The sequence below is a fragment of the Nicotiana sylvestris genome, chromosome 5, assembly GCF_000393655.2.
Source record: "Nicotiana sylvestris chromosome 5, ASM39365v2, whole genome shotgun sequence".
Classification (NCBI taxonomy): Eukaryota; Viridiplantae; Streptophyta; class Magnoliopsida; order Solanales; family Solanaceae; genus Nicotiana; species Nicotiana sylvestris.
Genome location: NC_091061.1, coordinates 27,462,202 through 27,489,476, shown reverse-complemented (window position 1 = coordinate 27,489,476; position 27,275 = coordinate 27,462,202). Strand labels below are relative to the sequence as shown.

The following is a 27,275-nucleotide window of genomic DNA, read 5'->3' as shown; positions in this document are numbered from 1 at the left end:
GGCACTGACAGCCATGTCCTTCCATTCCTCAATCAGCTTATGGTTGGACTCTTGTATCTTGCGGTGTTCGCTCTCATACTCACGGATCACTTTTCACAACTGGTTGTACTTGACTTGCGCCTCGGCCTTTTCATCTATAATTTTGTGACCTCGAACGAACCCTAGCTGGTCCAAACCATCATGATTGTCTTCTAGCCAACCCGAATAGAAAGGAGTACAACCGGTATGATATCTGTCTGGCTCGATGGTGTCTTTCCCCATTATGATCTTGTAGTGCCACATATGCTGGGCTTGGCACTTTTAGGGACTATCATCATTTTGGATGTCAGCTTTGAAATGGCTCATCTTGTCTACCCTGGGTATAACTTGCTTCCTACCAGCTTGCCTCATAACTCGAAGAGGGATGTAAGGGTATGCTCCCCTTAGACCAATTAGTATCAGGAAAGGTACATCTCTAGATCGGGCGATGAATTCCTCTGTCAGAAACCACTTGAACATCCATTGAACCTTCTCTTCGGTCATATTATCAAATAGCTCAACCCATCCTTTGGCATTCTCAGGCTGAGCGAACATGTTGGGGATGTAATTCATTCGCTTTGGATGCTGGAAAGCGATGTGATCATCCCAGTCCATTCGCTGAATTTCTTGTCGGTATTCGCCCTTTTAGAGGTATTCCATGAGCCAGAGTTGAAGTAGTAAATTGCAACCTTCGAAGTGTTTTGCTCCTCGTTGATACTTCTCTAAGGCTCAGTATATGTCTGCAATGATCATGGGCACAATGCTGAATGTCTGCCCACCAATCCCCTCTATTAGAGTCTTAGTTACCATAGCCAGCCTAGTATGGATTCTCCAGTTCTTCATCGGAAACACGATCATACCTATGAAGCAAAACATGAAGACGAAAACCCTATGATGGATGTATCCCAAGGACGTGATGGCAAACTTGTCAGGGTAGGTACAATAGGATTTTCTGTGACTGTACCTTTCAAACAGTTAGTCAAAAGGGATGTATGATTCCTTTAGGCATGTCAATTCTGTATTCTTCTTCAAACCCATCATTTTAAGGAAACCCCTGCATTTGCGGTTCTCAGGCATTAGGGAACCCGGAGTTTCCCACACTAGACCGGCCAATCCTCCTATCTCCTCCAACAAAGGTGTCATTTCAATGTCCCCAAAGCGTAACACGACCCTTTCACAATCCCAAACAATATGGCAGCTTCTATGATCATGTTGTTAGGTTGGATCTCCATGAGGGATGGTAGATTTCCCAAATATTTTCTGACGAGAGTTTAGTCACTAGAGTATAAATCTCTCCATCAGCTTAGCAATCTTCGGTGGATCTTGGTGACCATGCCGAACCTAGGGACTTCGTGCCTCATATTCTGCAAGACAAATAAGGTTAGGCCCTTACCCCCACCAGACTCGACTGTTTAATATCAACAATTAGCATGAAACATTTAGTTCTTCAAATAAATGCACAAAACGTGATGATGTCCGTTTGGGTTTAGGGAAACCCAGTGGACTTTTGGAAAAGGCTATCTTAAAGGATCATTATGTGGACAACATAACTGATCCGACTAGGTTTGACCATGATGCATGCACAATTTAAACAGAGTAAGGTTTCTATGGGGTTTTAGACTGGTACCCTTGAGCGGACAACTCAAGGGTACCAGTCTAAACTGTCGACTGCACCGCGGATCGACTAGTTTTACCACAAATACGCCTTTCCGAATTAAGGGGGTAATGATATAGGAAGAGCGCAACCACTCATCAAGCATTGCTATAGTATTTGTTTGGCACGAGTGGAGTATGATGTTGAGCATGATTATGCAGTAATTAAAAGCATGTTGTCATGTATTTGCACGTTAAGAAGCGATAAATACAACATTCTCATAAATTTAAAGCAGTTATAAAGGAAGGAAACAAGAAAAGATATGTTAGTTTTGCTTTTAAAGAAGAAATTAAATGCTTAAAAAAATTAAACAAGTAATTGCACATAGGGAGGTACAAATTCACAAGAACAATCTGAAATGGTAAAAGCCTAAAAATCCCCAGTGGAGTCGCCATGTTGTCGTGCCCCCTTTTTCCCTCTGTATAAAGGAATCCAAGTTTCGACATTCATGGGATGTGATGACTCATTTCCTTTTGGGAATTGGGTATTGCATTTTTGAAGAGTCGCCACCTAACGATTTTTAAGGTGCGTTAGGGAACCAATATGGTTTATCTACAACTATGTTTGATAAACAAAGATAGGGTAAGGGCTTGAAATTATCATAAAGGGAGGGTGTTAGGAACCCTTCAAGATCCATTAGTGTGGTTCCCGGCTAGATAATTTTTGTGAATTTTTGCAATTAGCAAATAAACAAGTAAGGATCGAGTAATAGGGGATTTAAATTTAAATACACAAGTGTTTGAAAACAATTATTGAAGGGCGAAATTTTGAAAAGAGTTATAATCTAAGGCATGCTTATGAATATAAAAGGGGGGTGTCTTAGGTTTGTTTGTAATATGGATCACATCAATGCAATACGCGGTATGACACTCCTCAGAAGAGGGGATACACGTGGTATTAGCGCACCGGTCATCATATCCATATCTATCCTTTCCTGCCCCGTGAAGGTAATTAAAGCGAGGGTTGGTTTCGATCCCTATTGCATGTTGTTACCCATCCCATTCCTATCAGTCCCGGAGAAATTTAGGACTCCTATTCCTATAAGAAGGAGGTTCTAGGCAGACCCTCAGGTTTAAAGGAAAAAATACTAAAGCGACATACAAAAATATATAAGATTGCACTTAGAGGGGGAAACATATAAGCAAGTAATAGGCTCATGCATACCTCCACAAATAATGCACATAGATAGCATGACTAATGCACAACTAAGGTCTGAATTTAAAATCCTAAAGCAGGGTGTTTAAGTTGTTGTAGCAGAACCAGATTTATTACATGACTCCGATAAGAAGTCCGAATCAGGCTTGCCTGCTGGTTGTAACAGTTGATAATTAAACAAAGGAGTTCTAGTTTTATTTAAGTTATTACCTAAGGCTTGCCTAGGCGCAAAGCGAGATGCAGCAATTGTTCAGAATTGTTAAGACAGTTTGGGGATTATTATTACCTAAAACATGTTGTTCTAGTTACAGAGGTTATTACCAGTTATTCAGAAACTTCACAATGTGAAAATTGTTACTCTACTACCTTTTTCCATAAATTAGTAATTAACTAGGCGTTTTAAACAAAATGCAAGCAGTACCCTAGAACATGGTATCTACATGCAAATTGCAAGGTTTGTTGAAAATAGAATCCCTAAGGAATGATTTCTAAATGTACACCAGAGTTGCAGAATTTTTGAAATAACAGCTTTTTATACCAGTGTTGTTATTGCCCCAGGAGCAGGATTTCTAGTTGCAGATGTAAAGCATGGACTAATGAATGAAATGCTGAAGCAAGAAAACATAAGTCCTAAGAACATGGTTTTCTAATGCATGTATAAACCCTAAACATGGTTTATATTGCACAGTCAGGAATATATAAACCTAATAAACATGCTTTCTACCCTTTAACAACTATAGCATGCATATTTCCCATCCCTTTTCACTAGCCGCCCCAATACTTGTTTATAAATTATTACAGACCGTGTGATAGAATTACATAAGAAAGTGCAAAAATAAGAAGTTACAACCCTAGGAAGCCTGATTCTGACTTCCTCTATGAGTTATGTAATAAACCACCTCAAATGCCAATATTGTTCCAAAGCTTTTCTCCTATCTGGGTGTGTCAGAGTTCCCTAAGGACTTCAAGGGATCCCGGACAGTTCTTACACCCAGATTGCATAACCAAAATAGAGTGAGTGCAGTGTGGAAAGGGCCAGCTCTTATGTGTCTAGGTTCAGAGGGAGCTCAAGGGACCCAAAGCAGGGCTCACACAAGAGGGGCAGAACCTAATGATCTAATATTGCATGTAGGAGTGCTTGATATAGACTCAAAGGAGTGGAGTTGGAAAATAGTTTTGGAAACAACATGTTTGAAGTGAGTTTGTAAAACAACAGAAGAATTGCCTAATAAAATAGTTTTTGAAAGGGAAAGGGGGTAGGAGCAATAACACATATACAGAACAAGTTCAGAGAGGAGTACATGCTTCAGTAGTTACAAACAGGGGAGTAGGGGTTAGGGATATAGAGGACCCAAATCAGATACACATAAGTAGTCATGAATCAAGTACATTAGAAGACATGCTAGCTGAGGGACATAAGCAGAATTTTAAGCATGCTGAGTAAAGCAGTAAACAAAAGGTGCAACAGCATGAGCCATTAAGTCAATGCAGAAAAGATAGTGATTGACAACAAGGGAATACATAAGTTTGAGTTTCAGAATTTTAATCTAGGGATATACCAGTTGAAGAAGCAAAGTGCAGTAAAAGAAAAGTAAAGCAATCAGAATTCCACAGTCTAGCCTTGGCTTTCAGCCGATTAGACAAGGCAGTAGCACAAGTAGTAGAGAAAGAAAGAGAGTTTGAATGTGTAAGTATGTGTTTTTGAACTCAGTTGTTCGTGTGTTTAGAGAAGAGATGGTTGGGTATTTATAGCTTTGAAAACGAGTAGAAAATAAGGTAACAAGTAAGGGTTTAACACAAATATAGAAATAATCACAATTAGAATCCCATTAATACAAGTACTTCCCTTTAATCAAAGAATTACTACTTAACGGATACCAACAAGGATAATTAAGGAAAGAAATTAGTTTTGAGAAAGATTGATTCTTACCATATAAGGGGGTAGTAAAGGTATAGAGTAAATAATTGAGTCTAAGTACAAAATACACTTAATTTTGGGAAAGGATTCAGTAGGGGTAAAACATCACAACAAAGGAAAGAATCAATCAATTTAAACAAAACGAGTAAAACTAGGGGTTTATAAGAAAACCTTGCAATCAAACCGTAACTCAAGGAAATCAAGATCAATCAGGAAGGGGTCATGATTCTACACTTCAACATATAAATAGAAAGGAATGAACAAGCGTATCAGACATGCATGGTCAAACATATTGACAAAAAGGAGCAAACTTGATGAACGTAAACATACAAAAGTGACATGAATATGTTAAGGACTATTCAAAGCATGGTAATCAACAAGGTCAAGTAGTCATGACTCACACATAGAACCAAAGTGGAGAAACCATTCTAACACATAGCAATAAGTAAATGAGATCAGACCAACACACGAAAATAAGTAGAGGAAGTCTTTAAAAACTCACAGTAACAAGTGAGAAAAGCTTTAGGAAATTAGAGTTTTAACAAAAATGGTAAGAACTCAGAATCTGTCAAGACAAACAAAGAAAAGGATTTAACCATGAAGAACTCAATCGAAACATGCATACATACAAAAAGACAGTTTTAGAACCCCGGGTAAAACCAAAGATACTTAGGGTTTTAGCACGATGAACTAGGTAGAACAAAAACATAAAAAAATCGTTTAAACATAGTAAAATCATAAAACAACACTGAAAATCGGAGAAGAGATCTTTTAAAAGAGGTTAAGAAAACCCTAATCGTTGAAGACGAAGAGTCGCTTTGAAAAATTGGAAAACCTTTAAGGAAAACACTTAAGAAGTTCATAACATACACAAATCTAAGACAGATCTAAAAGAAAATCAAAAAGCATTTAAATTTAGGGTTTCGGAGAACCCAAAAAAATGAGAAAGACTTCGAAATGTTACCGATCTAGACGAAAAGCCATAGATCTAACTTGAACGGCCATGGATGGCCGAAAAAGACCATTGATAGAAGTTGATCAAAGACTGGACTAGATCTCTTTGAGATCTTTCCATAAAAGCACGAAACTAGGCAACTAGGAGACATAAGAGACCAGTACATGTCTCAAACAGCCATGAGAGTCCATGGATTGGGTGAGAATTGAAGTGGATTAGGGTTAGTTTGGGTGGCGGAGGCTAGGGTTTGAGTGGGGTTGCAGAGATAATTGGAGAGGAAGGGGATTCAAGGGTGGCGGGTTGGTGGAAATGAATTAGGTTAAGGGGGTCGTTTGGGTTAGGCAGGTGGAATAGTGGCCGTTGATCTGAATGATCAATGGCCTAGATTAAATGGGGTAGGTGGGCATCCGGGTTTGGGTAGGGTTTAAAAGGGTTAGGGTCGGGTTTAATTAGAAATTGGGCTGGGGAATTGGATTTTCATTTGGGTTAGATTTGAAAGCCAATTTGGCTAAAATTTAAATAGCCATTTTTTCCTTTTTTAATTTATAAAAAATAGTAACTAGTTTCTGAAAATTAATTTAAATACTAAAATGATTTATAACACATAAATAACAATTTAAAAATACAGGATCCAATTTTATGTGTATAAACATACTTAAATCTTAAAAGGGATAATATTGCAATTATGTGCAATTTAGCTTTAAAAATACTAAATGAAATTGTAAAAATATGTAAAAATTAATTTATCCATATTTTGACATAAATATAAAAATCCAATAGATGAATTATCAAAATAATAATTTTGTAAATAAATATTGGGGATTTTATGGATAAAAAAGGGAAAATAAATCAATTTAAAAACCTTTAAAATTATGGAAAAATAATAAAATACTTGGACATGCTTATATATGCATACATATACTATTTTGAAGGTATTTTCATATTAAAAATATATAGAGAAAAATTGGGTATCAACACCACCAGCAGTTCCAATCGGAGTCCAAGTACCAGATACGCCTACTACTACTACTATTCTAGCTCTCTAGGAGACTCTTGCGCAGTTCATGAGCATGTACAACACTTTGGCTCAGGCAGGGTTACTTCCCCTAGCTGCAGCCACATCTCAGGCCGGGGGAGGTGCATAGACTCCCGCCGCCCGCACTCCTAAGCAGTGGGTGCATGTTGATCAGGTCCTAGAGATTATTCTTGTACCACATGTAGTGCCAGTTCAGCCCGAGGATAGGGCAACGACTTCAGAGGATGAGCAGTAGAGACTTAAGAGGTTCAAAAAGTATGATCCTCCGGTGTTTAGTGGGTTAGCATCAGATGATGCCTTGGGATTTTTGGAGGAGTGTCACTGTATCCTCCGCACTATGGGTATATCAGGATCGAGTGGGGTTTTTTCACTGCCTTCCAGCTTTGAGGAGCTGCCTATGAATGGTCACCTATGAGTTAAACAGTTCAGACGAGGCTGCTTCACTGACTTGGACCCAGTTTTCAAATATGTCCCTGAGAGAGTTTGTTCCTCAGAGCCTCAGGGACGCATGGTGCATAGAGTTTGAGCATTTGCGCTAGGGTGCTATGACTGTCTCAGAGTATGCTGTCTGTTACACTCGCTTGGCTAGATATGCCCCAGCCTTGGTTTCCACTGTTCGCGAGAGGGCTCACCGGTTTATTGAGGGGCTTATTCCCAGCATCAGGTCTAGCATGGATCGTGAGTTGGAGATAGATATTTCTTATCAGTAGGTGGTGAGCATTGCTAGGAGAATTGAGGGTATGCATGCTAGGGAGAGAGAGGAGAGGGGGGCCAAGAGGTCTCGAGAGTCAGGCCATTACTCTGGTGCCCGTGCCCCAGGTGCAGGTCGTCATGGTAAGGGTTATATGAGTCGCCCTATTTATTCATCTCTTCTAGTAACCGGTGGTACTCCAGTTCCTCCTAGGCCTCAAGAGCCTTATTATGAACCTCCAGTTTCTAGCGTGCCTCTTGCGCGGGGTGCTTTCAAAGGTCAGTCTGGCAGACCTGGCCCAAGCCAGTTACAGTTGACACGTCCTTCCAGAGCTTTATTTGAGTATGGTGACACACGCCATATGGTGAGGGATTGACCCAGACTTGGGAGGGGTGCACCTCCACAGACTTATCAACCACAACGTGCCCCAAGCGTTCTCAAGCTATGGTTACAGCTCCAGATGCTACCCCACCTGCTCAGCCAGCTAGAGGTGGAGGTCGGGGAGGTAGAGGTAGTCCTAGAGGGGGAGGCCAGGCTAGATACTATACCCTTCCTGCCCATACTGAGGCTGTTGCCTCCGATTCTATCATCATAGGTATTATACTGGTTTGTCACAAAGATGCATCGATTCTCTTCGATCCATGATCCACTTACTCTTATGTGTCTTCTTATTTTTCTCCGCAATTGGGTGTACCTTGGGATTCTTTGAGTTCCCCTGTTTATATTTCTACTTATGTAGGAAATTCTCTTATTGTGAATTGCATTTATCGGTCGTGTTTGGTTGCTCTTAGTGGTTTTGAGACCAGAGCCGATTTATTCTTGATTGTCACGCCAAAACCGTGATACTGGCTATGCCAGGTGTACCGCATGTTGAGTGGATGGGTATTTTGGATAACACTCCCAGTAGAGTTATTTCCTTCCTTAAGGCTCAATGTATGGTTGAGAAGGGGTGTGATACATATTTAGCTTATGTGAGAGATGTCAGTATTGATACTCCTTTAGTTGATTCAGTTCCAGTAGTATAGGATTTTCCCGATGTGTTTCCAGCTGATATTATGGGCAGCCGCCTGATAGAGATATTGATTTTGGCATTGATTTGTTGCCGAGCACTCAACCCATTTCTATTCCTCCGTATTGTGTGGCTCCTCCTGAGTTGAAGGAGTTGAAGGATCAGTTACAGGAATTTCTTGATAAGGGTTTTATTCAGCCCAGTGTATCACCTTGGGGTGCTCCTGTCTTGTTTGTGAAGAAAAAGGATGGTTCTATATGTATGTGTATTGATTATTGCCCGTTGAACAAGGTTACAGTGAAGAACCATTATCCTTTGCCTCGTATTGATGATCTGTTTGATCAGCTTCAGGGTGTACAGGTGTTTTCTAAGATTGACTTGCGCTCAGGTTACCATCGGTTGAAGATTTGGGAGCCAGATATCCCGAAGACTGCTTTCAGGACTCGGTATAGTCATTACGAGTTCCTTGTTATGTCATTTGGGCTGACCAATGCCCCAACAGCTTTTATGCACTTGATGCACGGTGTGTTCCGGCCGTATCTTGACTCGTTCGTCATTGTCTTTATTGATGATATTCTGGTGTATTCCCGGAGTCGGGAAGATCATGAGCAACACCTAAGGACAGTGCTTCAGACCTTGAGAGAAAAGAAGTTATATGCTACGTTCTCTAAATGTGAGTTTTGGTTGGATTCCATGGCATTCTTAGGCCATGTGGTGTCTAGTGAGGGTATTCAGGTGGATCCAAAGAAAGTAGAGGCCGTGCAGAGTTGGCCCAGACCATCGTTAGCTACAGAGATTCATAATTTCCTTGGCTTGGCAGGTTACTACCATCGTTTTGTTGAGGGGTTTTTATCGATTGCAGCCCTTATGACCAGACTGACCTAGAAGGGTGCTCCGTTCTAGTGGGCGGAAGAGTGTAAGGCGAGCTTTCAAAAGCTTAAGACACCTTTGACTACAACCCCAGTCTTGATATTGCCTACAGGTTTGGGGTCTTACACTGTTTATTGTGATGCCTCGAGAAGTGGCCTTGGAGCGATTTTAATGCAGGACGATAGGGTGATTGCCTACACATCTAGACAGTTAAAGGTGCATGAGAAGAACTACCCGGTCCATGATCTAGAGCTTGCTGCCATTGTTCAAGCCCTGAATATCTGGAACCATTATTTGTACGGTGTGCCTTGTGAGATTTATACTGATCATCGGAGCTTGTAGCACATGTTCAAGCAAAAGGATCTTAATTTGCGCCAGAGGATGTGGTTGGAGTTGTTGAAGGACAATGATATCACTATTTTGTATCACCCAGGCAAGGCCAATGTATTGGCTGATGTTTTGAGTCACCGGGCAGAGACTTTGGGGAGTTTGGCTTATTTACCAGCATCGGAGAGGCCTATGGCGATGGATGTTCAGGTCCTAGCCAGCCAGTTTGTGAGATTGGATCTTTCGGAGCCTAGTCGGATTCTAGCTTGCGTGGTTTCTCGGACTTCCTTATTTAATCGTATCAGGGAGCGTCAGTATGATGACCCTCACTTGTTTGTCCTCAAGGACAAGGTTCAGCACGGTGATGCCATAGATGTGACTATTGGTGAGGACGGGGTATTGAGGATGTAGGTTCGGATATGTGTACCCAATGTTGATGGGCTTCGGGAGTTGATTTTAGAGGAGGCTCATAGCTCGCGGTAATCCATTCATCCGGGTGCCACGAAGATGTATCGGGATTTGAGACAACACTATTGGTGGAGGCAGATGAAGAAAGATATAGTTGGGTTTGTAGATCAGTGCCTCAACTACCATTAGGTGAAGTATGAGCACCATAGACTGGGTAAATTGCTTCAGCAGATAGAGATTCCGGAGTGGAAGTGGGAGCAGATCACCATGGACTTTGTAGTTGAGCTCCCATGGACTTTGAGAAAGTTCAATGCTATTTGGGTGATTGTGGATCGGCTGACCAAGTACGCTCACTTCATTCCTGTGTGTACTACTTATTCTTCGGAGTGGTTGGCGGAGATTTATATCCGGGAGGTTGTTCGTCTGCATGGTATTCCAGTTTCCATCATTTTAGATAGAGGTACTCAATTCACATCACGGTTCTGGAGGGCCGTTCAGCATGAGTTGGGTACTCGAGTGGAGTTGAGTACATCATTTCACCCTCAGACGGACAGACAGTCCGAGCACACTATTCATATTCTTGAGGATATGTTTCGTGCGTGTGTGATTGAGTTTGGCGGGTCTTAGGATCAGTTCTTGCCATTGATGGAGTTTGCCTACAACAACAGCTATCAGTCCAGCATTCAGATGGCACCGTATGAGGCTTTATATGGTAGGCAGTGTAGATCCCTAGTGGGTTTATTTGAGCCGGGTGAGGCCAAATTATTGGGCACAGACTTGGTACATGATGCTTTGGAGAAGGTTAAGGTGATTCAGGATAGACTCCATATAGCCCAATCAAGATAGAAGAGCTACGCGGACTGAAAGGTTCGTGATGTTTCCTATATGGTTGGAGAGCGGGTTCTACTTCGGGTTTCGCCTATAAAGGGCGTTATGAGATTTGGGAAAGAAGTTAAGTTGAGTCCGAGGTTTATTGGCCCTTTTAAGATATTGAGGCGTATTGGGGAGGTTGCTTATGAGCTCGCCTTACCTCCCAGCTTGGTAGGAGTTCATCCAGTATTTCATGTTTCGATGCTCCGGAGGTATCATGGTGATCCGTCGCACGTGTTAGATTTCAGTTCAGTCCAGTTGGAGAAGGATATATCTTATGTTGAGGAGCCAGTGGCAATATTGGATAGGCAGGTTAGAAAGCTGAGGTAAAAAAACATTGCCTCAGTAAAGGTTCAGTGGCGGGATCAGCCGGTAGAGGAGGCGACCTAGGAGACCGAGCAGGATATGCGCAGCCGTTACCCTCGTCTTTTCACTACTTTAGGTATGTCTCTATACTCGTTCGAGGACGAACGAATGTTTAAGTGTCAGAGGATGTGATGACCCGGCCGGTCGTTTTAAGAATTTATGCCTCGATCCCCTATTATCTACTTTTCTCGTGTTTATTTCTGCTATTTTGATTTGTTGGGATGTTCGGTTTTGAGTTTCAGAGAGTTTTGGGACACTTAGTCTCTAAATGAGAGCTTAAGTGTTAGAAATTTAACCATAGCCAGAACAGTGTGAAGACAGCCTCAGAATGGAATTCTGATGGTTCTGTTAGCTCTGTTTGGTGATTTCGGGCTTAGGGGCGTGTTCGGATTGTGTTTTGGAGGTCCGTAGCTAATTTAGGCTTGAAATGCCGAAAGTCGAATTTTGAAGTTTCCGGTCCGATAGTGAGACTTTGATCCAAGGGTCGGAATGGAATTCCGGAAGTTGGAGAAGCTCCATAGTGTTTAATGTGATGTGTGTGCAAAATTTCAGGTCATTCGGACGAGGTTTGATAGACCTTTTGATCGAAAGCGTATTTTTAGAGTTTTGGAATTCTTAGGCTTGAATCTGTGGTTGATTCATCATTTTGATGTTGTTTTAGGTGTTTTAAGGATTGGTATAAGTTTGGAAAGTGGTATTAGACTTGTTGGTGCCTTTGGTTGAGGTCCCCGGGGGACTTGGGATGGTTTCGAAGGTTGTCGGAAGAATTTGGAATTTGTTTGAGCAGTTTCAACTGCTGGTTTTCTGTCATAACTGCACCTATGATTGGGTCTGATAGGTGCTTAGCCGCAGAAGCGGCATCACCAACGCAGAAAAGAGAGAAGCCAGCAGGGACTGCAGAAGCGGGAGATTCACCGTAGAAGCGGCCCCGCATCTGCGTAAGGTTAACCGCTGGTGCGGAAGCTGGGCTTTAAGTGAAATGTCGTAGATGCAACTATGTCCTGGCAGAAGTGGGACCGCAGAAGCGGATTAACTGGGCAGAAACATATAAATACTTCCCTTCGCGAATTTGAGCTATTTTAACCTCTTTTCAAACTGGAAGTAGCGTTGGGGAGAATTTTCAAAAGAGATTTTTCAGAGGAATTCATTAAGGTAAGGTCTTTGGTCCCTAAACTCGTTATTGGAGTGATTTCATCATTATAAGCATGAAATATTAAGGAAAATCAGTGGTAATTTGGGGGTTAGGGCTTGATTAATTAGAGGCCTTTGAGTGATGATTTGAGGGACCAATTGAGGTCCGATTTTGGTACTCTTGGTATGATTGAACTCGTGAGAATGTGAGGATTCCGGAAATGTAAATTTTAACTGATTCCAAGACGTGGGCCCGAGAGGTATTTTAGTCATTTTACCTAATTTTACGTATTAGCTTAGAATTTCTTTGTAGAATCAGTTACTTGAAGTGTTATTAGCATTATGAAATTGAATTGAATAGATTTGGGCCATTTGAAGTCGAGTACTCATGGAAATATCATGGTTTCAGATTGATTTGAGTTGGTTCGAGGTAAGTGGCTTGCCTAATCTTGTGTGGGGGTCTTTCCCCTTAGGATTTGGTATTATTGATAATTGAAATGCCTTGTACGTGAGGTGACGAGTGCGTACTTGTGCTAATTGTTGGAAGTCTGGTTTTCATTAAGTAATTACTAGTATGTTTCCTTTCTTTTTTTATTACTTTCACTATTAAGCGTGTTGTTAGCTTAGGAAAGCATGTCTAAGTAATTTAATTGCTTTATTTGTTCAAACTGCTTTACCTGAGTTCTGTGCAGCATGCTAGGCTAAAATTACTTGTTTACCTTAATATGAAATTTGACATTCTGAATATTGTCTTGTTGTTGCTGTGTATTTACATTGGGACTACGGATGTGGGATTCCGGTAGCTCTCCCTTGTCTGTTTATATTTGGGACTACGGATGTGGGATTTCGGTAGATCCCCCTGCACAGTTATATGGAACTACAGGACTACACCTGATAGATTCCTCTAGTACTGGGTATTTACTTTTGGGACTACAAAACGGAATTCCGATAGATCCCCGCGCACTATGAGTGAACTATGAGACGGTATCCCGGGAGATCTATTGGATATGTATATTTGGGACTACAGGACGGTATCTTGTGAGATCCCCGATTGTTATGATTTGGTGCTGAGCCGTATTTCTTTCTGTATTTACTTTGCCTCTGTAATAGTTGTTGTTGTCCTTTATATCCTATGTTACTTTGAATGTTGTATCTATTTATACTGTTATGTTCTACATTGTCAAACTTTATATTTTATTTAACCTCAGTAGGGCCCTGACCTTCCTCGTCACTATCCGACCGAGGTTAGGCTTGACACTTACTGAGTACAGTTGTGGTGTACTCATCCCCTTTCTGCGCATGTTTTTCATGTGCATATCCAGGTACTTCGACTTAGACTTACCATCCTTGAGGCGAGGCGACTCTTCGGAGACTTCGAGGTATATCTGCCGTGTCCGCAGACCGAAGAGTCTCTCTCCACTCTCTCTCGTAGTTACAACCCTTCTGTATTTACTTTGTTTTAGACATTCTAGAGTTACAACACTATGTAGTATCCTTAGCTTCTGATTTAATGAGATTCCGAGTTTTGGGAAAAGTATTAGTTTTGAGAGTTGATATTGTGTATGCCGAGAGACATTATTAAACACTGTTTTGTTCACTATTTCGGTTTTTATTTGTCTTCTTCCGCAAATTAGTTTATTTTCCGCATTATTAGGCTTACCTAATCCGTCACGATGGTTCACGGAGGGCGAACCAAGGTCATGACAATAATGATTTTGGTGTATCTTGAAACGACATATCTCCCTACTAAGTTATTATGCTATTTACCGTAGTTTCAATTTTTATGTATTTTAATCTAATGTATTTTCGATTTTCATGTATTTCCAATTTTCACTTTTCAATTTTAGCAACATCTAATATTTTATATTCGCACCTTTCAATTTTAGTAAAATCTAATATTTTATATTTGCGCCACTCATTTTTTGAGATGATCATATATTTTTTGTACAATTATAACTTATAATAAATTAACTTACAATTTTACATAAAAATAATAAATGCACGAAAATTAATTTATCAAAATTATACGCCAAAGTTAAGATGTAAAATTAATATTATAAAGATGTTACATAAACATAATTAGGTATATGTAAAGAGATAAATTAAAAGAGTTAAATAATAAAGTAATAATAAAATATGCATGAATAATAATGGGGATATAAATAGTGTACCCCATATTTGAGGAAACATTATTCATCCCCTATTTTTGTGGGGCTTCATTACCCTAAAAATTGCCCCATTATGGGGAAATGCTTCACTCCTTCACAGCATTGACAATGAGCTGAAAAACAAACTTTTCAAAATTTCAAAGAAAATAAAAACAGATATTGAAAGGAAAAGAGCTTCTGAAATCTGGGCCTTTGAAGGAATTTTCTGTTATTTTCCTGCTCGACTTTGCTGCTTTCTAGATTGCTGAGCTTCATTCTTCAACTTCTTAGCCTTTATTTGGTTTGCTTCAGATTTTAATTTCTGCAAAGTTAGGTACTACCTCGTCCTAAGTAATTGTAATTGCTCTTTAAATGCACTGATGATGTGAATATTGTAACATTATTCATTCATTTACTTAGATGAACATGTTTTCTCTGTTTCGATTATATAAATACTGCAATATTACTCGGTCGCTTAACTAAAAGGATCTCTCGGTGCCGATTATGTGAATGTTGAATAATTAGTTCTAAGTATTCTGTATGTACCTGTGACATAAAGGAAAATATGGGTACACTTACATATGATATGAATTATTAACATGTATCTATTTTCTATTAGTTCCTTAGTGTGTTTGGGGGTTTAACCTTAAATATATATGCTAGTAGGCGTAGAGTTAAGCCCAACAACATCTTTGTTTACTAGCTCTAAAACACCCAAAGGCATTAGCCAAAAATGCAGCTGAAATAGGCCTAAAATCCAGTTGCGCCGCACCACGAACAACCACTGTTTTATCCCAAAAATGACCTCAAAATCCACCCAAAAATTGCAGCAAACCCAACTGCGAAAACAGCCAAGTGGAGCAGCGAAAATCAACTGCAAAACATGCAAAAAACGCTGTTAAAAGCACCAATAATTCCTGGCTTCAATGATTCAAAAGCGTATAGTGGCAACTTTTGGGCGCTATATATATATATAAATCCGGCTAGCCATTCCCTATATAAAGAGGTTAGGATTGTATAGAAATTCATTCAAATTTTTTTTAGCTCTTGTTGAAACGTTTATTGTTGTTAAATTCTCCAGCATTTTTTCATTATGTCTGAAGAGCGTAGATTAAGAGTTATATTATATTGTGGGGGTGAGATTGTGATGAAGAATAACTCCGTGGGCTACAGTTTACCTGCTCAGTGTCATGTTAAATTGCCACTTACAATGGAGTACGATAAATTGATATCGTTGTTATGCAAAAAAAATGAGTGTGAGGAAACATTCAGTGATACTTAAAGTAACCAGAAAATATCCGTATTCCATCACTCCGCAGGGGGTTGCTTTTTTACTTGGAGTTTAACATCAACGATGATGAAACTTTGAGTGATTTTCTGAGGACTCTGGACGAATGCAGAGAATTTCTTGTAATCACAATGTTGGAGATGTACGTGAAGGTCGGAGACGTTCCAAAAAACGAGGTTATGCGTAGTAGAGATAACCCCCAGTCATCGGGTGGTTATTTTGGAGCAATTTTTGCCGGACAGGTTCCGGATGAAAGAGTTTTCCTTGATTTAAACTTATCACCGCCGGTGAATGAGCAGCGAGAAAATAATTTATACCCTGCTTTCCATAATTCACAAGACGAGTGGTAAACTTCAATTTTCATTTGTGTTAATTATGTATATTTTTGGCATATTGAATTTCTATTAACGCTCATATATTTAATAGGGGGTACCGTCCGGATATGAATTTTACAAGTGGCCCATCCGATAGTCATCACCTAATTGAAAACGTCCATCATGGAATTTCATCACATTACGACTTGTAAGTGAAGTGATATAGCCATATGGAAAGCATTTATTAATTCAGTAGCTTATATTTTTGTTGGTTGTGCAGTGAAAATGAGCAAGTTGAACCACCCGTACTCACTCAATTGACCGAAAACGACGTATTACATCAGGATCTGGCAGATGCACAGAGTGAGGAACAGAACAGTGATTACGATAACAATGTCGATGAATCCGAAGACGAGACACCCTTTCCTCGTGAGGATGGTGATGAGCAGGATGAGGAGGAATGACCTGATTTGAAGAGAGACCCCCTAGACGAAGAGTGTACGAGTCTGAAGTGCTGTTTTATTCAAGGGAGATTCCTTACATTGATAATTTGCCAACCGTGCCGGATGTCGAAGCTCTCACAAGGGATTTGATGAAATCCGGACAGCAATGTGGGATGAGTCTAAACCAACGGTGCTTGCAAAGGGGATGCTTTTTCCTGATAAAAAGCGCTTAAGCAGGGCTTGTAAAATGCACAACGTAAAAGAGTGTCGTGAGATGCAGGTACGGGAGTCAAGTCTGATGGTATACAAGGCTGTTTGCCGCAGGTGGTTTTGGCCATATAATTGGATGTTGCGTGCGACCAAGAAGAAGACAGGTATGTGGAAAGTGAGTATATACATTCCCACTCACACATGCGAAATAGACACATTCAACGGGAATCACTTCAACTTGGATATTGACTTGATTTCTCTTGTACTTATTCTGCACCTCGAAGTGTCCATAAGGTATACAATCAAAGAGTGCATTACATCAGTCCACCAGGAATATGGTCATACCATTATGAAAAGAAAGGCATTTCTCGGGCGCAAACGAGCGTTTGAAATTGTCTATGGTAATTGGGATAAGTCATTTGCATCTCTGCCAAAGTACATGGCCGCACTGCAGTACTTTAACCCCGAGACAGTTGTTGAATGGAAGCTTGAGCAGAGTTCAGGAACACCAGAATACATATTCAATTACGTGTTCTGGGCATTTAAGACAACAATTGATGGTTTTTCGCATTGCCGGCCCGTAATATCCATAGACATAACTCATGTCTATGGAAAGTACGATGAAGAAGACGGTTCTATTTTTAAAAATTTATGTATAACGCCAGATAGTCTGGCGCTATACCTGGGCGTGCCAGCTTTTTCAGTATAGTGCCACAATACTTGGCGCTATACTTGGGCGTGTCAGCTTTTTCAATGTAGTGCCACAATACTTGGCGCGATACATTAACGACACAGTTAACGTTAATGTATAGCGCCAAGTATTGTGGCACTATATATAAAAATGTCACCTTTTTTATCACCTATTTATGTATTTTGAGTCCAAAAGAACCACAAATGTTTATCTATAGAACCATAAAAATCAGCTCTAAAACACCCCAAAACCAGCCCCAAAAGCCATGAAATGCAGGTCCAAAATCAGCCTTAAGCACCCACAAAAATGCAGCAGTTCTCCTCATGAAATAGCTCCATTAACGTCGCTAAAAAATCGAGGTTTAGTCAAGTCAAGTTCATGAGAGTTCTCTTTTTGTACATTTGATGCCACGTCGATTTGTTTGTGAGGTTCTCATTTTTAAAGTAATAAAGGAATATCTGGCTAAAAGGTCCATTTCTACTTTAGTTAGTACTTCATTTAATTATTCTCTGTTAATTGTGTATTTAGTAATTAGTTGGTCTATGTCGTTCAAGATTGGTTTGATGAATACTGATATTTGAGGTGTTTGTTTGTCTGGTTCTTATGGTATTGTCGAGGTGAAGTCGTCTACTCACCAGAATGACCTGATAGTTAAACAAAGATATAAAGTAATAACTTGAAAAGGGTCAAGAGGATCAAAAGGCCATTGTTTGGTCGTTTCTTTAATTACCATTTTGTGTTGTTTCATGTTAGAGAATTCTGTGAACTCATTTATGGCTATAACTTGTTTGTTTGGTTAAATTGAAGTAACAAATGTTATTAATTGGTTTTATTGATTTCTTTTGTTAAAGTTGAAAATATTAATTAGAGGGGAAGACTACCATTTGTTTTAGCAACCCATCGCAAGTAAAGCTACGATCTAGGCGACCTCTTCCACAACAAATTTCCATAAGTAATGACCCTCACATTTTAATGTTAAATTAACTTAGAAAAAATAATTCATGAACACCGTAGCTTGCTTTAGGCTCGATTAATAGTAAAGTATCGTGACTATGGGTACGGCTTCCATGGCATAGTCATGATACATAATCCCCAATTCGAGTATGCGTTTCATCGACTCGGCCATAACTTCAAATAATAAACATATTATAAATTGTGGGTGCGTTTCACGTGACGCGATTCGCAATGTGTACAAGAACAATAAGTGCGCGACATCGCGACTTATTTAAATAAATTTCATAAATACTAAAGGAGGTTAAATTTTTTAATTAAATGCGGTATAGAAGCGATAATGCACAAAAGTTTTTAAATATGTAATAAATTAAATAATTAAGCTAATTATTAATTGTTAAGTGACCGTGATAAAAACACGGAACTCGGGAGTGCCTCACACCTTCTCCGTGTATAACAGAATTCCTTACTCGGTCTTTCGTGTTTGCGGACCATAAATAGAGTCAATTCCCTCGATTTTAGATTTTAAAATAAACCGGTGACTTGGAACACCATAATAATTATCCCTAATGGCGACATTAAATTAAATAAATAATCTCATTTCAATTAATGTCACTTTAATTAGAAAAACTCCCTATTCTTCGGAAAAAAGAGGTGTGACAACTCCCAAAACCTCCAAATGATGGTAAGGTTTTTTTCCGATGGAAATAACCATCCAAAACCCTAGATACCTAGATCGCATAGCGACCAAGATTCTCACCAGGGTTCGGCAAACTTTGAGCATCAACTTTGGATGTCCACACTACTCCAAGCCCAGTATATGGGGAACCAACAACCCCCTATCAATGGAGGAAATCAACACTCTCTTGGGCCAGCTTTGCCAAACTATGCCTTTTTTCCCACTTATGAATCTTGAAACTCCAGTCCCATCTCCATCCTTCCAACTTTGGCCACCAATAGTCTAAGTTCCCGAACCAACACCCCAACCACTTTCACCCATCAAAATTCTAAGTAGGGGCACCACTGTGGTGCTGGACTATCTCAGGGACTCCAATGTGGACCTAGAGAACATGCTAGAAAAACTAGGGATGCCAAAGACAAAGGCTTTCCTCATGTAGGAACCCTTGGAGATAGAGTTCAAAGAGCAGTCAGGCAAAATTCTTATTGCTCTGTGCCCCCAAAAAACTCATAAGCTACAAACTTGATCTTCGAATGCCCTAATTTTCAAGCTCAAAAAACTCAGTAGTGACACTAGTCCCTTTCAATGGCATGTTGAAGCCAACCCCAATGAGCAAGGGGAAGGGAACCAAAAGGAAAGCTCCAACCCAAAATCCTCTGTTAATGAATTTCATAATATGGAATGCTAGGGGTGCTAATATTGTTGAGTTCCGTAGGCAGTGTGCATATATGGTGAAGTTCCCTAACCCTACCATGCTTGTGTTGCTGGAGACAAGAATGGCATACCACAAACACCTCACTGTTGAGCTCAAGTTCGATGCTCAATTCCAGTCCCCTGGTGTGGGTCAGTCTGGAGGGATTCTGCTTATGTGGAAAGATGAGTTGGTCAAGCTCGAGGAGGTTGCCACCACTCCACAGGGGGTGCATATTATGGCTAAGGTACTCCCTTCCTCCTGTAAATGGCTCTTTTCTGCTATATATGTTAGTAGTTGTGTAAACAATAGGAATAGACTTTGTAATTTGTTAGAGGACCTAGCATCTATATACATGAGTAGTTGGATTGTTGGGGAGGGGGGGACTTCAATGAACTCCTAAAGGCCAGGGATAAGTTTGGGGGTGATAACTTGAACACTAAGAGAAGCAACAAGTTATGGATATGCTTAAACAGTTGTAAACTAGTTGATCTAGGATTCAAAGGTTCAAAATATACTTGGTCTAATAAAAGATACACCAACAGACATGATCTGATCCTAGAAAGACTTGATAGATGCTTTTCCACCGATGAATGGATTGAACAATTTCCTGACTCAATTGTTACCCACCTACTTAGAACACAGTCTGACCATTGTCCTCTTCTCTTAAGCTTAATCAATCGGAGTCAGAACAAGGCCAACAAGCTATTTAAGTTTGAGTCTTTGTGGTGCAATCATCCAGATTTCCTACCAATAGTGCAAGATAACTTTACAACCAATACTGATATTTTGAGAGCTACTACTGCTTTTACTAATAGGGTAGCTGATTGGAATAAACATGTATTTGGAAATATTTTCCATAGGAAAAGGCATATCCTAGCTAGATTAGCTGGCATTCAAAAGTCCAGTGGCTGTCCATTTAGTACATTTCTCCAGGATTTAGAAGTTAAATTCCAACAGGATTTCTCTGTCATTCTTAAGAGTAAAGAGGACTTCTGGAAGCTTAGATCTAAAATTAATTGGTTGAGTGAGTGTAATGCCAACACAAAATTCTTTCACATATTCACTCTTAATAGAAGAAGGAGGAATATGATCATGCCTTTAAAAGATGAGGTTGGGAACTTAATCCAGGACCCCCAAGACATTAAGGACACAAATCCTAAACTACTTCACTAGGATCTATGCCTCTGACCATCAATGCTCCAAATTGCACTATAATCGCATTCCTGATGGAGCTAATGTCCTATCTAGTAGGGAGTAGAGCATCATTGACTCTCCCCTTAGGTTGTCAGAGATTAAGTGTGTCATGTTTTCCTTCAAGGCCATGAAGGCACCTGGGCTTGATATGCTTCACCCTCTTTTCTACCAGAAGCACTGGCATATTCTTTCTGGTAAAGTTATCCAATACTGCCACAATGTCTTCTCCACTTGTATAATTCTACCTGAAATAAACAAAACCAATCTCTGCCTCATTCCCAAGTGTCCTAATGCCACCATGCTGAGAAACTTCAGACCAATAGGTTTGTGCAACACAATGTATAAACTGATCACTAAATTCATTGTCAATAGAATCAAATCCATGTTGCGGAACATCATTGGCCCAACTCAAGCCACTTTTTTAGCTAATAGAAGGGCTGCCGACAATGCCATTGTGGTATAAGAGTACATTACCTATTTCTAAAAAATGAAAAATAAAAATGCTAATATGATCCTAAAAGTAGACTTAGAAAAGACCTTTGACAGGTTGGAGTGGTATTTCATCAGAGAATCCCTCCTTTTTTTTTTCAATTTTTCCACCAAAATAATCACTTTAATATGTCTTGTCTAACTACAAGCTCCGTCTCCATTCTTGTCAATGGTACTCAGACTAGATACTTCCATCCTAGTAGAGGCATTAGGCAGGGGGATCTCATCTCACCTTACTTTTGCATCATATGCATGAAAAGGCTTTCCAGGAATATAGACAGTGTTGTTGCTGACAAGGAATGGTTCCCTATCAGCATCAACAGGGGATGTCCTAGGATCTCTGACATGTTCTTTGTTAATGACCTCACTATGTTTGCCGGAGCTAATAGGAGAAATTATGCGACCATCTTATCTATCCTAGATAATTTCAATATTGCCTCTAGGTAGAAAGTCAACTTCTAGAAGTCTAAGGTGATCTACACCTCGACTGTAAGGAAGAGTGGGCCAAAACTTGCAGCACCATTATAGGAATCAAGAGCGCCAGAGACTTTGGTAAGTATCTAGGGTTCCCATTTTCCATAAAAGGCCTGCTAATAGTGACTTCCAATTCATTTTTGATAACCTCAACAGTAGGATGACACGTTGGAAAACCAAGTTCCTTAATATGATTGGGCGTACAACACTAGCTAAATCATGCCTAAGTAGTATTCCCAACTACGTGATGTAATACATCCAATTGCCTTCCAATGTTACTAATCAAATTGACAAAATCCAAAGAAGCTTTATCTAGGGAACAACTCCTTCCAAAAGGAAGCTCCACATGGTTAAGTGGGTCACTGTCACCAAACCAAAGAACAGGGGAGGCTTAGGTCTTCAGTAGGCTCAACTAAAAAATAAGACTTGCCATACCGGCCTAGCTTGGAGACTATTTAATAACACAAACTCCATCTGGGCTAGGGTGCTCATGGGAAAGAACTGCAGTGGAATAGGAAATAGGGCTAAGGGTAAAATAAGAACATGGTAGTGTGTCTAGGAAGGCTAGAAGATATGCATAAAAGGCTCTAAATGGGTGGTTCACAAAAGGGATAGGGTTAGATTCCTTACTAACACATGACTTCCAAACATGCAACCATGAGATACAATCCTTAAAGGCCCATGGCATCAGGATGATATGAACACCAAAATAAATTACATGTACTCCAATGGGGTTTGCAATTTCACCTCCATCCACTACCCAATCCCTCATGACATCACCATCATAATCCAAAATACCTTCATCCCCAACTCTACCACAACTGAGGACAAGCTCACCTGGAACCTTAGCTCCAATAGGTTATTTAGTGCTAAATCTGCTTATTCTTACATTGAAGCACACATGCACCATGATACTACGCAAGAAGATCACTTCAGTTGTATTTGGAAACTAAAGACCCCTAACAAGATTAAGTTCTTTATTTGGCTTATGCAGTAAAATAGACTGCCTACAGGGAACCATTTATATCATGTAGGTCTGAGAATAAATCCTAACTGCTATTATTGTGATTCTGGAGTAGAAGACATAAATCATATCTTCTTTGAATGCACAAATGCTAAAGAGTTTTGGCAGCATCTGCTGCACTTGTGCAATCATAGGCCAAATCTTAATGTACCACACTTTTCTATGGCTAACTGGGAAGACACATGGCATAAGCTTCAAAATGTCAATTTTAATGCTTGCATCAATTGGAAACAACTACTGCCTTTCTGCCTATAGGCCATTTGGCTTACCAGAAACTCAAATGTTTTTGAGAAGAAGAAAAATCACATTAATATTAACCAAACAATTGCTAAAACTATTGAATATTATCATGTTGCTGCCTCACATAGACCTGCCACAAACACTAGGACCTTATACCTGAAGTGGCAACCACCAGACATAGGCTTTTATAAATTGAACACTGATGAGACTGCATGCCTAAGTGCGGGAAATGGGAGGTATTGGGGGTATTCAGAAACAACCGGGGTGACTGAGTTTTAGGCTTCATGAGGGGCCTCTCAAAAATTGATAGTCTAAGGGAAGAATTCCAAGCCCTATGGATGGGGCTTAAAGTAGCACTTGAACAAGGTTTTTCCCCCCTATGATAGACACCGACTCTGAAATGGTGCTAAAAATGTTGAAACATGGTAATTTTACTCATAATCTCATAATTTCTGAATACATGTATCTGATGGAGAAGCTGGGGAACCCAATCATAGGTCATAGCTACAAGGAGCAGAACCAAGTGGTAGACCTCCTCGCAAAGGAAGGAGCTAGGAAGAAAGCTTTTGATATGACCTAATTATTGGCAGTTCCTCCAGTATTTGCAAACGATGCAGTATGGGCAGACATCTTAGGAACTCTATTTCAAAGAAAAACTAATGTTTGTAATATCAAATCAATGCTAGACATTGATGACAATCCCCAAGGGAGACCATCTCTTCCCTATAATGATGTAAAGTTTATGAATGTATATATTGAAATAGAAATATAACCAAAAAAAAATGAAATAGTGAAATTCTAGGGTCATCTCATTGAGTTCAGAAACCACATGTTTCTCTGGATCATCATAGCGTATCTTCGAGCTAGAACAACCAGTTCTTCCTGAATATCCCGATTTAAGGCTAAAGAATTTCTTGCCGCTATCATATACTCCCTCCGTTTTAATTTAGATGACACACTTTCCTTATTAGTCCATTCCGAAAAGAATGACACATTTCTATAATTTGAAATAATTCAATTTTAAACTTTTCATTTTATTTTACCCTTAATGAGAAGCTTTTATAACCACACAAATATCATGGCCCAACAAAACTTTTACCCCTTAAACTTTTAAGACCACAAGTTTCAAAAATGTTCATCTTTTCTCTTAAACTCCTTACTAAGTCAAATTACCTCATCTAATTTGAAGTGGAAAGAATAGTATTCATCTCTACGTGATAATAAATAAAGCATTCGTAACCCGGTTGACCTCTCAGAAATTTCATAAAAAGGACTTTCTAGAGATCCCCAGTGATCAATCCTCACGTGATTAGCTAAGGATCCGATAAGTCCAACTTTTCTATATATATATATATATATATAGCTCTCGAGGTCTAATTGACATGCCAGGGTTTCCCAATAAATCAGCGATCAAACTTATTTTTTCCTTGAGTAATGATTTGACAGTTAGTCAAAGCTATAAACTTTCAAATGTAAAATGTTGCGGCTGTTTACTATTTAAAGTGTCGAATAGTCATTTTCCGTTTAATTTCCTGTACTACTTCATATATACGTCTACTTGGATTCATGGACTATAGTCTGTATATATTTTTGTTTTGTTCTAATTTATGTGGTATATTCTTTTTCTAATTTATTTTAATAAGAATGACACATTTATATATTTTTAAAAAATTTATTTTAATTTTAATGAATAATTTATAGTCATACAAATATCTATGACTTGCTAATCTTCGTATCCCTTAGACAATTTGTGTGCTAATATTTTTGGTTATTTTAGTCACTAATCCATGCATAATCTTGCGGGAATATTAATCAGTTCAGTGGTTGATGGTAGGCTATAAATACATATTTTAATCGCTTATTATACTCTAATTTGCTACACTTTAATTGAGTTTGAGTTTTAATCGCTAATGTTTTGCATTAATTGCGTGTTTTATGCCTTGTAGGAGTGATTCTGAGCTATTAGATGTTACGGAACGAATTCGAGCTATTTGGAGCTTTGAAGTCTGAGTAAAAGCCCTAGGGATTAAGCCGAGATCGTGTTCGGGGGTCGATGATCAATTCTGGACGACAAAATTCAAGGAAGAAGCAACTACCGAAGAAATGCACTAGTGCGAGGCACTGTGTGACGCACAGTGTGAGGCATTATATAATTTTATGTCAGAAATTTCCAAAGTTCAAAAACTGGATTTTCTTTGGTCTGACAGGAAAAAGCATTAGTGCGACGCACTGGGCGACGCATGAAAAACAATAAGTTTGCAAGTTTTCCTATTTTGGCTAGGAAAAGGAGATTCTGTCTTGGCCCAACTGTTGATATCCAATTTTTCTCCTATATATTTTAAAATGCATATATACTTTCAAAATAGTGCATGAGCACCAACCAATATTTTTCCACAATTTTTTGTAATTTTAAAAAGATTTTAATTAATTTATTCTAGCATTTTATTATCTAAATAATTACTAATTGCATTACAAACGATTTTATGATAATTTTATTTGCTTAATTTTATCAGTTATATTTATACTGAGCTTTGATTATTTCACAAATAGCCATATGTACATGTTAGGGTTATAGTTGCAATAACTTTGCAATAATAGCCCATGTATGCATAATTACCTTATTTCACAAGAAAATAACCTTTTATATTTTTATAATGCTAAGTAATTATTTTAAATCATCTTCATGCATAAAAAATATTTTTATCATTTAATTAGCTATTTTTACAAATTAGTTTATTAATAAATTGGGTATTTAATAAATAGCCCCTTTAATTAGGTTTAAATTCGAAACCCCAGCCCAATTCATCTACCTTAGCCCACTTAAATCTAATCCAAACCATCGCCCAATCTCTTATCTAACCCGCCCAAACCGGAACCGATCTTGGCCATTGATCTCAAAGATCAACGGTCCAAAACCCTCTTTCCTTTTTTATTTAACCTAACACCCCAAAACCCTACTCATTTCTCTAACCCTGCCGCCCCCAAATCCTCCCCTCCCCTCTTCTCTCTGAGATACTCCCAAACCCTATGGCATCGTTACTCCAAAATTTCCCCAAACCCCTTCGATTCCTGACCAGATATGGGGTCATCTGGTGATTTACGGCCTTATCTGGCCTCATACCTCTACTGGTTGTTCGATTTTGCTGTTATCTAAAGAAATCTCGAGGAGATTTGACCCAGGGTCGACCTAGACTCTTCGTTTTTTATGAACCTGTCTTGTGTTCATCGCTGTTTGTGAGTATTGTTATCTTTGTGTCTATGTTTTGAAACTCCGATTCCGGGTTAGATTTTTCCTCACCTCGTCCCATTTTTTCAAAACCCTCATCTCTTTCTACTTGAATCTGTTCAGATCCTTGTAGATCTTAGACGAATTTGAATTTACATGGTAGTCTTCTTTAAAAAATCTTATGTTTTTCTTACTATTAATCGATTTCAATATTAAAAACTAGGGTTTCACTTCGTTTTGTTTCTGCAAAAATTTTCTAAAGTTTCATGTGCTTGAATCCGGTTATCTTTACTAGTTCTATTGATTCTTGCATGCATATGTTCTAGTCCTTTGTTTGTTTAATTGTTCGCTTTAATATTTGCTAGTTATTCCTTGTTCGTCAATTAGTAGAGATTAATTGATGATTATTTGACTATTTAGGATTCGAAATTATTGTGTTTTGCTGAGATGGATACTCCTTGTAATTTTTACCTAATTTCCTTATTTGTGACTCCTAATTGATACTACTTGCCTTAATTAGTCTATTGGCCTGATTTCTGGGTGTTGATTTACTCTAATTGACTTATAAAAGGGCATATGATTTGTTTCTTACCTTATTTAAACCCTAATTTGGCTAATAATTAATTTCTCCCTAATTTTAAGGGTCTTTCCCGGAATCCTGCCTATTAATTGATCATGTTAAGCCCTAATTGATTGATTGATTGGTCTCTTTGCCGTATTTGTGAACTCTTGATTTTCTTTACCTTATTTGCTTTACTCTACTCGGTGCTATATATACAAAATTCTGGTGTTCTTATAGGACA

General features: G+C 39.1%; 1 protein-coding gene across 1 annotated transcript; it reads left to right on the top strand.

Annotated features, from left to right (window-relative positions):
- The first annotated feature begins 840 nt into the window (after positions 1 to 840).
- LOC138868421 (uncharacterized) lies at positions 841 to 20,998 on the top strand. The gene is made up of 4 exons (XM_070145974.1): positions 841 to 951; positions 19,498 to 19,604; positions 19,820 to 20,069; positions 20,186 to 20,998. Exons 1-4 carry the CDS (start codon positions 841 to 843, stop codon positions 20,996 to 20,998), a joined length of 1,281 nt encoding a protein of 426 aa, XP_070002075.1.
- Positions 20,999 to 27,275: the final 6,277 nt, after the last annotated feature.

Bases quoted from the DNA above. Each gene is read 5' to 3' on its own strand.
- LOC138868421 (XM_070145974.1), top strand. From the start codon at position 841: ATGGATTCTCCAGTTCTTCATCGGAAACACGATCATACCTATGAAGCA. The intron at 952-19,497 runs GTAGGTACAATA...GGACTATCTCAG, and splicing joins GTGATGGCAAACTTGTCAGG to GGACTCCAATGTGGACCTAG. The intron at 19,605-19,819 runs GCAAAATTCTTA...ATGGAATGCTAG, and splicing joins AGAGTTCAAAGAGCAGTCAG to GGGTGCTAATATTGTTGAGT.